Genomic DNA, 13,003 nt, shown 5'->3' with positions numbered 1-13,003 from the left:
AATTATATACATTACTATTTAATTAATTAAAATTTCGCAATAGTTTTATTGATTTTAACTTTTGAGCCCTGCGTTTTTCGCTACGCACTAATAATTAGGTTATATTTTTATTACTTATCCTCACTCATGGTAACAGAACGGTAACAGATATAACTAACTAACGCAACTGCAGTTATTATCTATATGACAAGAAAGCATTCTATATACTTTAACAATCACGCTTTGTGGTTTCTAAAACACGTGGTCAGGCCATGACGACACACCCACGAAAACGCCTATTTTACTTACAAAATTTTTTGTTTCTTTCGAGTGACATTTTGTCTAACACGCATGGTTTAAGGTGTATTACAATAGAAACCACGTGGTTGCCTTTTTTACATTTACTACGGACCGACATTTGGTAAACCCACTTAAGTGAATAACAAAAGCACTCGACTTGTTTAAAAGAAACACTTTTCTCTTTACATCTCTTTATTGAAACATGACACTACCGGCAAATGTATTAAACTTTTCAATTAAATAAAAGAACAGTTATAGCAGAATAGCGAAAGCTTGCTAGCAGCTTAACAAATCTTCTATACTAGTAAAAGTTTATTTATAATAATTTATCATTTTTTGTATTAATATTAACACACACGTTATTAATGAATTATATACATTACTATTTAATCAATTAAAATTTCGCAATAGTTTTATTGATTTTAACTTTTGAGCCCTGCGTTTTTCGCTACGCACTAATAATTAGGTTATATTTTTATTACTTATCCTCACTCATTCTAGTTAGCTTAATTAATTTTACTCATCTCTTGATTTGCAAGAATGTATTTTATTTTTAAGGTAGAAAAATCAAAGTTATTGCACAAAACACAAATCAAAAATATTGCTTCGAAATTTACGATAATCAAATAATTTATAGAAAATACAAAATAGTACCAGCAGCATGGTACAGTGGCTATCACAATATTTGCTAAATATACTTTTGAACCTAAAAAACAATTAATAAACAGATAATAACTTAAGTTTGATTTTCTTAAAATGACACAAAAGCAAATTAAAAATGGGCCAAAATAAAAATTAAGCTAAAAGTCTTAAATCTCCACTTTCGGAGGCTACAAGAATTTGGCGCTTCATTGGAAGTATTCTAAAAGTGTTTAATGTTCCACGTAAGGTGTCAGACTTTAATTTTGTCACCATGATAGCCTTGTCCATTGAACTTCTGCTTGTTCCTTGGTTAAACAAATTTAAAGATACATTACTTTTATGTATTTGTTATTTAGCATGATTTAATGAAAAGATTACTTTGCTTCATAACATAAGGTTATGGGTTTGATTTTTACTGCTTTCATGTTGTTGCACCTTTGAGTAAGGCGCTATAAACAGTTTGCAATTTTAGCAAACACTACATAATTGGCAAGTTAGTTATCTGCCAACATGGCAGAATTAGCTAGCTTAATAATATTTAAAACTGCTAAAGGCAATGTAAGAGTGGGTTAAAGTACTAAACATGACAAATGTTTAGGCTGTTAAGTCAGACTCTTTCATATTGAGAATAAACATATACAAAAAATAAGTTTATATCATGAATTATTTTTTTCTTTAAAATAAGCACTATATAAAAATATTCATTTAGCATTTTTAATACAACTCACCTTCTTTTAGGTTATTTATTAAAGGATGAACGTTGATTCTGTTAGCTTGTGAGGCTGATATAATTTCATCATGAAAAGTTTCAAGAGTATGAACTTGCTCACTGATTGATCTGTAAACCATGCGTGGGCTTACAGCAGCAGTATCCCATAACTAAATCACAATTATAGTGTTTACTATTGCATATTTAAATCATGGGTAAATAAAGTATAGATATATTAAAAAAAATAGCTTTAAAATAAAGAATTGTTAAATGAAAACCAACATTTAAAAAATAACATTCTACTAAAATTTGGGTCATCATTTTTTTAGAAATTAAAGGACACTTTCCAAAGGTTAAAGGTAAACTGATGTCTCTTAGTTGCTAAAATGGCGAATTCAAGCATATGGTTTTTAGTTAAATGTACATTCAGTTACTAGACAATAGTCCCTTGTTAAATAGCTGGTAGAAAATGTATGTATATTATATATGTCAATAATTAATTAATGGCATTTATTTAATGTCAGCAAAATATATTTAGCAAATGTAAATATGCTAAGTTATTAAACACAGGTATTTTAAATTTGGTTTATGTAGTGGCAAGGCTACGACGATAACTTCAGTTTTTAAATTGATTTAAATCAATCAAAATATAATCGAGGAAATGATTAAACTATTTGACATATTTGTTGCAATGTTTTGCATTACATCATCAAGAAATTTGATTACATCATAAAAATGTTAAAAAATAAAATTGAGTTTTTTTACAGTTTATCTTTAAAAACTCTTTTTTCCATACAAAATTTAAATAAAAAAAATCTATAAAAACATTTGTCAAATAAACAATTTTTTAAAAGAGGTTTGTTGTATATACCAAAAAATTTATATTTAAAGTCTATAGATTGCGGTGCACAATATATATATAAATTGATGTATGTCCAATTTACCAACCCTTAAAATGAGAAAAGCTTTGTTTGTGTTGTGCGTGTAAATAATCAAGACCATATATTAGTAGCGCCAATAATACAACAATTAAAATGCAGACTGTAGGTCAGTCGTTTAAATAACATACAAAAAATTAAGGAATTAATTATTCTTACTGCAATAGTTTGATCCAAAGATGAAGTGAGGAAAGAAGTTTGTGATACATAATGGGAGGTTATGATGTCACTATCATGAGCTTGCCACATTCTCAACATCGATCCCATTCTTATATCGACCAATGAGATCACCCCGTATGTAAAACCAACAGCAGCCCAATTTCCCGAAGAACAAATCGACCTAAAAATAAATATATTTTAAATTAAAAAATTAAAATTATATTTTTTAATATGTAATATAAAAACTTAAAAAAAAAATTGTTTTAAAATACTTTATTGCTCCAGCTGAATTTCCTGGGCAAGTTCGATATTCCTGTGCATAACATCTGCTCCGAAAGTCAATCATTTTTAGTGTGGCATCTGTTGTGGCCACCAAACCTTGCTGACTGGGTCGTGGCAGCAATGAAACAGCTAAGACACTTGTTTTTGCCTCAAAGTTGTCATAACCATAAATCTTTTTTTTTAAAAAACATATATTTAAAAACTTTTTCTTTTTTAGCCCAACTAAAAAATAAGTTTTAGCCCAACTAAAAAATAATTCAAAACTGACTTAACTTATTAATTTTAATAAATCAAATAAAAAAAAATTTAAACCAAATTTAATTAACCATTTTTACCAGTTTTCCAGTATAAGGATCCCACAGTTGCATTACACCATCGCAACTAACCACTTTATTAATTGGTTCACAAATATTAACATAGAATGGTGTTTTTTTATGGTTCTGATAACTGTAAGATGGCTGGATTGGCTCTGAGGTGGTGTTTTGTAAGGACCATATTTTTATGGTTTTATCTTTTGAACCAGTAAGAAACCATTCTTCTGATTTGTTAACATGCAAACACCTTAATTTGAAGAGTCATGTTATTTAAATAGTTACATCAAAAATGGTTTTATTTAAATATTCATATTAAAAATGGTTCTATTCAAATGGTCATATTAAAAAATAGTTTTATTTAAATAGTTATAATAAAAATGCTTCATTCAAATGGTCATAATAAAAATGGTTTACTACAAGGCAACCAATCAACCAAATATATACTTACCTTATAGCAGAATTATGTCCAGTAAAAGACTGAAGTTCAATCTGGTTGAAATGAATATGGTTGTCCACATCTGGTAATCCAATTTCATGCTCCCAATATGCCAACCAATTACCTTTTAAATGACCATTCACGTTCTCTGGTTAAATTAATAATTTTTTTAATATTTTGCCATTTTTTAAGCAAAAAGTAATAGGAAAAAAATATTTGTTAATTTGTGTATGAATAGATTTACTATGTAAAAAGGTTTGGGCTAAAGCAAACTATTTTTAACCATTAAAATCTTTTTTTTGCATTTGATTGGTTGCTTCATTTTCCTCCATCGTATTGTCACAAACAACTATTCTGTTTCCAACCATTGTTATATTAGGGGAATCACCACTTTTGTAATTTTCATTGCTTTTCTAAAAAAATTTATTAGTAGATTGGTGTTGCTGATTTAAACAAAAAGATGGTATTTTAACACTTGATTTCAAAGCATGGGGTCAATGGCTTGTTTCCCACTGCTTCCATGTTGTAGCCCTATTAAACCAATTGGCAGAATAATTATCGTGCAAAACGACCAATAATAACCAATCATGCAATTGCAATAGAAAACTTAAGACTTGAAAGGGGTTATGAACGTTGCTCTATGTTTGAACTACAAAGTCAATCTTTCCACATTAAAAAAAAAAATATGCCAAAAAAATTACCCTATTTCTTTCATCTTTCTCAAATGTTGAACTCATTCTCATAATAGTTTCATTATCATCAAAATAAATAGTTTTCATGTGAATTTCACCCATGAGTCGAGTTAGGGGAACATAAGCGTGATAAACCATCTCAGAACAAAAAGTTTCATCAATCTCACATTTGATTATGGAAAGTTCTTTTTGTTGTTCAACGTCATTTTGAGATTTTGTTTGCTCATTTGATACTGGGTTCTGGTTCTTTAAAATAAATTATTTTTTATTATTAGATGTTTTGAGAAGAGTACCAGCCTTTGCGTTTTAATATGTAAATATAAATTTAAAGATTTGTTTATTTATTATTTTTCATTTTCCCTCAAGGAAATAGGTTTTTATATTTTCATCTATCTATACCAGTGCTCTTCAACCTTTTTTCGTGGTATACCTTTTCAATTTTTTAAGAATTTTGTATACCTCTCAAATAATAATAAAGCAATGTTTAATTGTGCAATGAGTTATACCATTTCCTTAGTATACCATTTCTCAGTTGTATACCCTGATTTTGATGTGATATACACTTGGGTATACAGTATACCTGGTTGAAGAGCACTGATCTATATATACCACACTATCGAAATACAATGCCATGACCGGTATACCACATTATTAGATGTTATGACTTATTTATATAATAGAGCTTAGTGGATGTTATATATGATACTTTTATGCCTAATTTACAGGCTTTTACAATAAAGAACTAGTATTTGTAATGTAAAGGTGAATAAGACAGGGAAATATTAGATTTAAGTTGCAATCATATTACAAAAATTAAAATGCATCTTGCAAAAACTAATCAACTTGTATATCTAAAAACATAACAACAAACCAAATAATCAGAGCTAGTGTTAAGAGATGAAGAAGGTGAGTCATTCAGCCATGACTGAGTAAGGCCCCCTAATTGGACAGCGGTAGCTATGGAATCAGTGAAGGGGTCAATGGGTTCAACAAACTAATAAAAAATTAAATAGCTTTATTCAAAAGACCAATGGTAAAATAGTTATTTCTAGTTGGGCATTGCAGGCATGGTTTCAAATTGCTAATTTAAAAAAAAGATAAATATGCAGAATTTTCAAATCACTTACATAAAATTCTTCTTCAAATTTTTCTTGGTTACTGGCAGCACTGTTAGCATTTCTACTTTGATTAAAATTGCTAAAAATGAGTTAAAAATTTTTTTTTAATTTTTTGCACTTATTTTTGTTGTGATTGTTGATAATTGTTAACTGAATAATTGTTTACCTGAATAAAGATTGCAAAAGTCTTGTTAAATATTTTTTAGACATATCCCTGCCAATTCTAATTGCAATATTAACAATTAGGTTGATTGTTTTTAAACATAAGCTTTTACGCTGTTCGCTACCATTGGGAAACCTAAAAAAAATAACATTCGCTTATAGAAGCTTACAAAATAATAAGATAAAAATTATATAAATTATACAAAATAATTTTTTTTTTTACTTGATTCGTGTTGAAGAAAGCAATCCAATCAAGGGCATTATAATCTCCTTAGACAATCTACTAAGTTGTTCCATTAAAGTTTTATCAGTTAGGTAAGGTACAAGGTGGTCAAGTACAACTACTGAGGCCTCCATTGCTGCATAAGATCTGTTTGTAAAGCGGGTCCCAGATATTGCTGTGCATACCTTTAACAATTAAATACAGGAATTAAATACAAAACTTAATAAAATTGACAGAAACAAGTATAATTTTATATAATATTGTACCTATTTTTCAGTTAAGCATATAGCCTTCAAATTTTTAGGTAAGTAAACAACATACTAAGATATGACAAAAATATTTTAAACGACCACTACTCACAACTCTAGTTAAGATACATATGCGAAGTGTAATGGTAAAAACACTTTGCTTCACTATACGAGGTCTTTGGTTCAATTACCTCTACCTCCAGTAGTGGTAAGAACACTTGGCTTTAATAAATGAGTTCCCTGGTTTGATTCCAACTGCTTTCAGTTTTTGTTTCTCAATAAAAATGTTACTCTAGGTTTAGGACGCAAAGCTGGCCTTCTAACATCGAGGATACACAAATTCAAGAACAATTATTCAACTTACTGTAAAAGCAATATGTGGAATATACTGCAAGGTGAAAAAGCAAGATCCATACACTGAGGCAGAAAACACCAAGCAGTCTATAACCTTTTTGTGTCTACTTTCTACTTCATTTACTGTGGCAAAATGTAGGTTAAATAAAACTTCATTAATGCTTAAATATATAATAAATGTAAACTTACCAGTTTGTTCATGAAAACAAATGTTTACAACTCTTAGTAGATCTCTTATTATAAACTTGGAAGTTAGAGTTGGTCCTGATCTAAGTATTAACCACTGAATACTGTTTACTATGATGTCTAAAACATTAAATACATACTAAATTTAAATAAAAAATATTTTTATATATAGATGTAATATAAAAATAAATAAAATATAATAGTGTAATATTATTGAAATTTTTTTTTTATTATTTTATTTTTTTTATAATTTTTTTATTAAGTTTTTTTTATTATGTATACTGGTAAATTGCCTGCCCCATAAGTTGTACTTTTAGTCGTTATATGGCAGCAACCCTAAACTAATATATGTCCATGATAATTTAACCATGCACCACATCAACAGTTTTTTTTTTTTTTTTAAAGGCTTTTAAAATGAAATACGAACATATATAAAAATATTGTCCACTTGATATGGGCTATAGAATGTTTCAAATAACTGTGTTTTTACTTTTGTTTAAAAATAAAAAAAATGTTATAACAAACCTGAATCGACTAGCACCAAACAATCAGTCATAATCTTTGGAAACACTGAAAGAAAAGCTTCCAATCCGAACCTCACATTTAATTGCAACAAAAAGGATTTATCGTACAAAATTTCAACCAATGGCAAAACAGGGTTGCCAAGTTTTAATTGCGCGTTTATGTTGGTATATATTTTGATGATGACAGGCAGAAGTTGTTCATTTAACTGCTTGTGTGCTAAAAATTAAAGTCTAATTTAGTAAAATATGGAAATTTTCAATATATACTTTACTTAAATTCCCACTGCTTTCATGCTATGAGTTGTGTAAAATAGTATTTTTTATATATCTTTATCATTGATGTGGAAAGGTCGATTTCACGACCTTAACAAAGAGTAACAAGAGTTACCTTGACCGAGTATCGTTTCCTGTGGCAGTTTGGGATGTTATTGATTATAATTGCCCAATAAGCTGCTGATTAAATGCTGGTTAAGCAGAAGAGCATTGGGGATCGAACTTACGACCTCATGTAGTGTAGTATTAACAATTGTTGAAACACAAACCCACTCAGCGGTTAAATTATTGGGCAATCATAATAATTAAAATTAAAAATCGCACATAATTTGATATGCTTAGGCCCGGAAGTTGGTATTCCTACCATGAGAATATATATGAAAATACAAAAAATTTAAAACACTTACACAATTGAAGTGAAACTTGGTCAAATACTGACACCAAAAGTGGAATTGAGTTTTCCAAATTACCATCTAACAAGGAAATAAAATGAGACAAAAACAAGTTTTTTCCATCAGTATATTCATGCAGTACTTGAAATAATTCGACCAATTTTTCATTGAATTCTGGAACAAGTGTGACATCAAGTGGCTGCGTATATTGGTTTGTAGATATCTTAAAATATTATATTTTAATTGCAATTATTAGAAACAGGAGAAATCGGAAAAAAAATTAAAACAATAAATTTAAAAAAATTCAATTTAATAAAATGGTATATATAGTCATAAAATCAACCTACCACTACAAAAGCAAAAAATCTGTATAACAGCTTAAAATAAACTGGAAATTGTAAAATATTTGCAGATTCAGCCAACAAAATTGATGGTGAAATGCTAGGGAAACCCTGTTTCAAAATTTCTTTAAAAATTCCATTTGGAAAATCTTCTTTTTCGTTGTTATCATGCTTCAAAAAATCAGCAACTCTAACAAAAAAAGATTTTGTAAGATTAGGAAACAAAAAATTAATTTAATTTTTCACTACTTTAATAATTTGAATATGTTATATACATTAATGGGAACACCAACTTCAGGACTACCAATAGAGTACCATTAGCCACTTCAACCAAGTCTTAGATAACTTCCCCAGTTTAAATATTGTTAAGAATAATAACCAAAAATTAATTTGCCAATTGATTTTAGGCATAGCAGGCAAGCAAGCAAAAGTTTATACTGTGTGTTTTTTTTGTATATACTTTTATCCCCAATATGGGAAAGTCGAATGCGCAACTTAAACATAGAGTAACATCAGTTACTTCAACCCAGTCTCGAGTTGCCTGTGGCAGTTTGGGATATTATAGAGATCACAGTTGCTCGGTAATTATGCTGCTGATTAAGTGCTGGCTCAGCAGGAGTTCGTACTGTTTAAAGCGTCTTACTCAAGGGTGCTACAGCATGAGATCAGTGGGGATTGAACCCACGACCTCATGTGTGGTGTAGCAAGTGTTTTTACCACTACATCACGCTGCCGGTTTATCACACCTTACTTAAAAACGCTTCAAGACTAAAGCAGTGGAGATCAAACCCATGACCTTATCTTGTAAAGCATTGAAGCATTGTGTTTTAACCACTATACTACATCACTAGTTGGTTGTCAGAAAAATATAAAAAATGTCTACTTACTGCTCAAAAGATACAGCAAAAGAATCAGTCACAAATTTCACTAGATTTCTGATATCAGTCGGTAATAAAGATTTATGTAATTTAAAACAAGAAATACAATCCTGGAATCTAACATGCAAGGGAGCATTAATATCCAAAGACTGCATTTTAGGTGATAAATACAACTCAATAGTGAGACATAGAATTAATATAATATTTCTATCTGAGACTTTATCCTCACGTTTGTAAGTGATAAAATGTTTAACATCAGATTGTAAGGATTCTGTGAGGACTTCTGAGAACTGAATACTAAATAACAAAAAACATATTTTAAGCCCAATATACAAGGTACAAAATTTATATTGGTTAATAAAAATTTTTCATTAGTAATATATAATGAAGCTTTAAAGATATGTATGTATGTCTCAACTATAGGCTAATACAATAAATTAAACTGCGGTTGGTGGTATGCGGGTAAATTATCACAAACAAATATTAGTTAAGATTTGTGACCATAATATGACAACGCAAATTATCGTAGGGAAGGCTATCAACTACTGTAATATAACATAGCTTTTTTTTGTATATATCTTTATCCTCGATGTGGAAAGGTCGTTTGTGCGACCTAAACATAGAGTAACATCAGTTACTCCAACCCAGTCTCAAATTGCCTTTAGCAGTTAGGGATATTATATAGATTATAATAGCCCGGTAATTATGCTGCTGATTAAATGCTGGCTCAGCAGGAGTTCATACAGTTTAAATTGCCTTACTCAAGGGCGCTACATCATAAAAGCAGTGGTAATTAAAAACTATGACCTTATGGTGGTGTAGCAAGTATTCTTACCACTACACCACTCGGTCAAGTTCATTCAGTTTGCTGTAAATTTATTAATTTACTTGTATAAATCAGTTCCTTTAAATTTCAACAATTTCTCGAGTTGATCTAGTGCTTCGAGCGGTTTAAAATTTTCTGGCAAAATAATTTTATTGGATTTATTCTCGATCACAACAGGGTCTTCAGACCCCTCAAGAGGAGCAAACTAAATAAAAAATATCGGAAATTAAAATAATTTAAACATTTAATCTGTTCATAAATTTTGTTAAACTTACATTATTTTCTATATTTTCCATAAAATTATCATCAGAATTTTCATTATCCAACACATTTTCCTAAAAATTTTAAGTTAAAAGATAAGTATATAAAAAAAATTTTTTTAAAATACTTTAATGAATATTTCAGTCATAACACCTTTTTGTTGTCACCACTATTGTCACAACCTTTCCTTCGTTGAGGGTGAGGTTTAGAGAACAACTGAACAATGCCATAGTTAAGTGAGTTTGTGTGACGATCTGTTAATTGTCGATAAACATTCAAAGATTCAACTGCATGTTTTCCTTTTAATTTGTAACCAAAAGTAATGTCAATCCATTCGTGGAGTTTCTCGGAAACACTGGAACTTTCTAGAAGATTTCTAAACAATTGTTCAAAGTTATTTTTAATATTTTAAATTGTTTTTAGTTCGCTTTAAATTTAGTCTTTTAGTGTGGTATACTAATACTGGTATGCCTTCTGATTATGAGCCGAAATGTTTTATGTTAGAGCCATACCAATGCCAAATTATTTGCAAAAAAGTCTAGCATTTACAGATATCCCAAACATGACAAATTAGAACAACCTTTTCCAATGAAACGAAAAATCTACTGTCTTAAAGTGATATAAAAAAGAAAATTCAGATGTTTTTTTAAACGGTATCTGGTAATCACAAACCTATGATGCTTCACAAATTCCTCAGGACTGTCACACCACTCTGGGATACCAAGGTCTTCCATATCTTCATGTTTAGAGTAAAATACAGATGGATCAGTAAAGAACTCTGGGATGCACTCATCTGGGGACCATTCTTGAATCCTTTGGATTGTTGCTGGATACTCATTTGGTTCCCAGTATGATCTAAAGGAAGTAATTAAAGAATAGGAGGAAATTTAGTGATAATATTTTTTTAAAACAGCATTGTGTAAAATATTAAAAAATGTTTAAATACCTAACATGTTTTTGTAATATTTCCTTAGGTATAATCCTTGCCATATAAACATAATAAGTTATATCAGATAACATATCAGGTACATGATGAGGAACTTGAACCGTTTCTCCAAATTTAACAGGGGTGTGTTCGTTTAATGACATCTCGTATTGCAACCTCAATTGGTCATCACCCTTGTTTAACCTAATAGTATAGAAAAAAAAAAAAAAAAGTTTTCTTTTAAATAAAAAGAAAGAGTTTTATATTTTAATTTTACAAAAATACCCAACTCTATCTAAAAACTGTTACATGCAAACCTGTATTTTGACTTGGTAAAGTCCCGCCATACCCCATTAGGCAAAGAGAGATCAGATACCCAGGGTAAAATAGGGTGGTGGTGAGGATCTTTCATTCTACGTCCTTAAAAAATTATATAATTTTATTTTGATTATAATATTTTTATTGGATTAAAAACAGAGTTTTAATTTTAAAAAATTGTTTACCTGCTAGCTTGTTTAAGTGCATTAAATATTCAAAGCTAGTCATTTTTCCACAAATCTAAAAATGTCAATAGTTTAGTAATTGAATTTTGTTGTAGTGTAATAAAACCAAGATAATTTTAACATTAAAAAAATAATAAAAGGAATAAGTAATTAAAATAATTGGCAAATGAAAAATAACATTATTAACATAAAACAAAGGCTATTAACATTTTTTTACCCATTTATCCATTACAACACTTAAGCTTTCAAAGTCATTTTTATCTTTTTGACAACCATTATTTTCGATGCATATTTCAGGTTCTAAATTTTCAGTTTTTGACTGAATTTCTTTTTTTAAATTCACTTTGACCCATGTTTTCTCATCCAGACTAACTTCACTCCAGTTTAAGTTGCTCAAATCATGCATGGGGTAATTTTCATGAAAATAATCAAAAACTTGTAAAAGTTGGAATAATATGAACGATTTTTTTCGATTATCAAGCATACAAGGGCTGTACATCAAGGCATCACTTACACTGTGTGTAATAATTGATTTGATTTCAAATCTCCAACTTGATTTGGTTATTTGAGCCACTGGTTCTAATAAATTAACATGAGTAACTTTGTTTAGATTTTTAACGGATTGATTCAGCAACAATTTTGAAGCAGAATTTTTAGTTGAAAAATAAATATTGTCATCAGGAATAAGGTATGAGTTTGGGTAATTTCTGTAAGCTATTTTTCTTTGCTTTGTAAAGTTCTCGTTGTTAACAAAAAATTGTAAATCGCAGAATGTTTCGTTTTGAGTTTTGTCAACTTTTTGGCCAAGTAACCTTTCTTTTGGTTGAATTATATCATACACATTAATTACAACTCTAACATAACCTTCTGGTAGTTTTTTTGATAGGTTAATTTCGTTGATTTCAGCTTCATTTATTTTGAAAGATTTTAAGGTCTCATTTTTTACATCTTTTATCCAATCTTCAGCTACAATTGCTATAACTTGATTCTCATCATTTTTCTGCAGACAATTTTCTGGTATATTTAAATAGTTTGCTATATGCAACATTGGATCTTTCATTTTGCAATATTATTTTAACTGTTTAACATAATCTAAAACATAAACAACAAATAATACAATAACAAGTTTGTGGTATCCCATTTTAAGTTACCGAAAACCCCTTTCTTCTCTTTATTACTGATACATGACGTCACAATAATAATTTTGTTCGGAGATCATTGATTGGATCCTTGCTGCTTCTGTTCTGTTGCATTTCTAAGTAAGGTGCTATAAACCGTCCAAAATTCTGCTGAACCAAAAACAAGTCAGTAGTTCATTATTGCTTAATATAATCAATA

At 29.3% G+C, this 13,003-nt stretch overlaps 1 protein-coding gene across 1 annotated transcript; it reads right to left on the bottom strand.

Annotated features, from left to right (window-relative positions):
* Positions 1-817: 817 nt before the first annotated feature.
* Positions 818-12,743, bottom strand: LOC145746181 (WD repeat-containing protein 81-like). The gene is made up of 26 exons (XM_082564386.1): positions 11,883-12,743; positions 11,666-11,720; positions 11,480-11,582; positions 11,184-11,366; positions 10,910-11,092; positions 10,391-10,613; positions 10,252-10,311; positions 10,039-10,181; positions 9,160-9,447; positions 8,279-8,462; positions 7,947-8,154; positions 7,268-7,483; positions 6,746-6,862; positions 6,567-6,679; positions 5,955-6,139; positions 5,736-5,867; positions 5,579-5,648; positions 5,323-5,445; positions 4,461-4,697; positions 4,043-4,172; positions 3,772-3,907; positions 3,345-3,570; positions 3,000-3,181; positions 2,728-2,908; positions 1,650-1,800; positions 818-1,226 (listed from the first exon to the last, which is right to left on the bottom strand). The coding sequence occupies exons 1-26, from the start codon at positions 12,723-12,725 to the stop codon at positions 1,075-1,077; spliced, it is 4,824 nt and encodes a 1,607-aa protein (XP_082420512.1). The 5' UTR covers positions 12,726-12,743; the 3' UTR covers positions 818-1,074.
* Between the last annotated feature and the right edge of the window lie 260 nt (positions 12,744-13,003).

This window comes from Corella eumyota, chromosome 3 (genome assembly GCF_963082875.1).
Source record: "Corella eumyota chromosome 3, kaCorEumy4.1, whole genome shotgun sequence".
In the NCBI taxonomy this organism is placed as follows: Eukaryota; Metazoa; Chordata; class Ascidiacea; order Phlebobranchia; family Corellidae; genus Corella; species Corella eumyota.
This window is presented reverse-complemented; position numbering and strand designations above follow the sequence as displayed.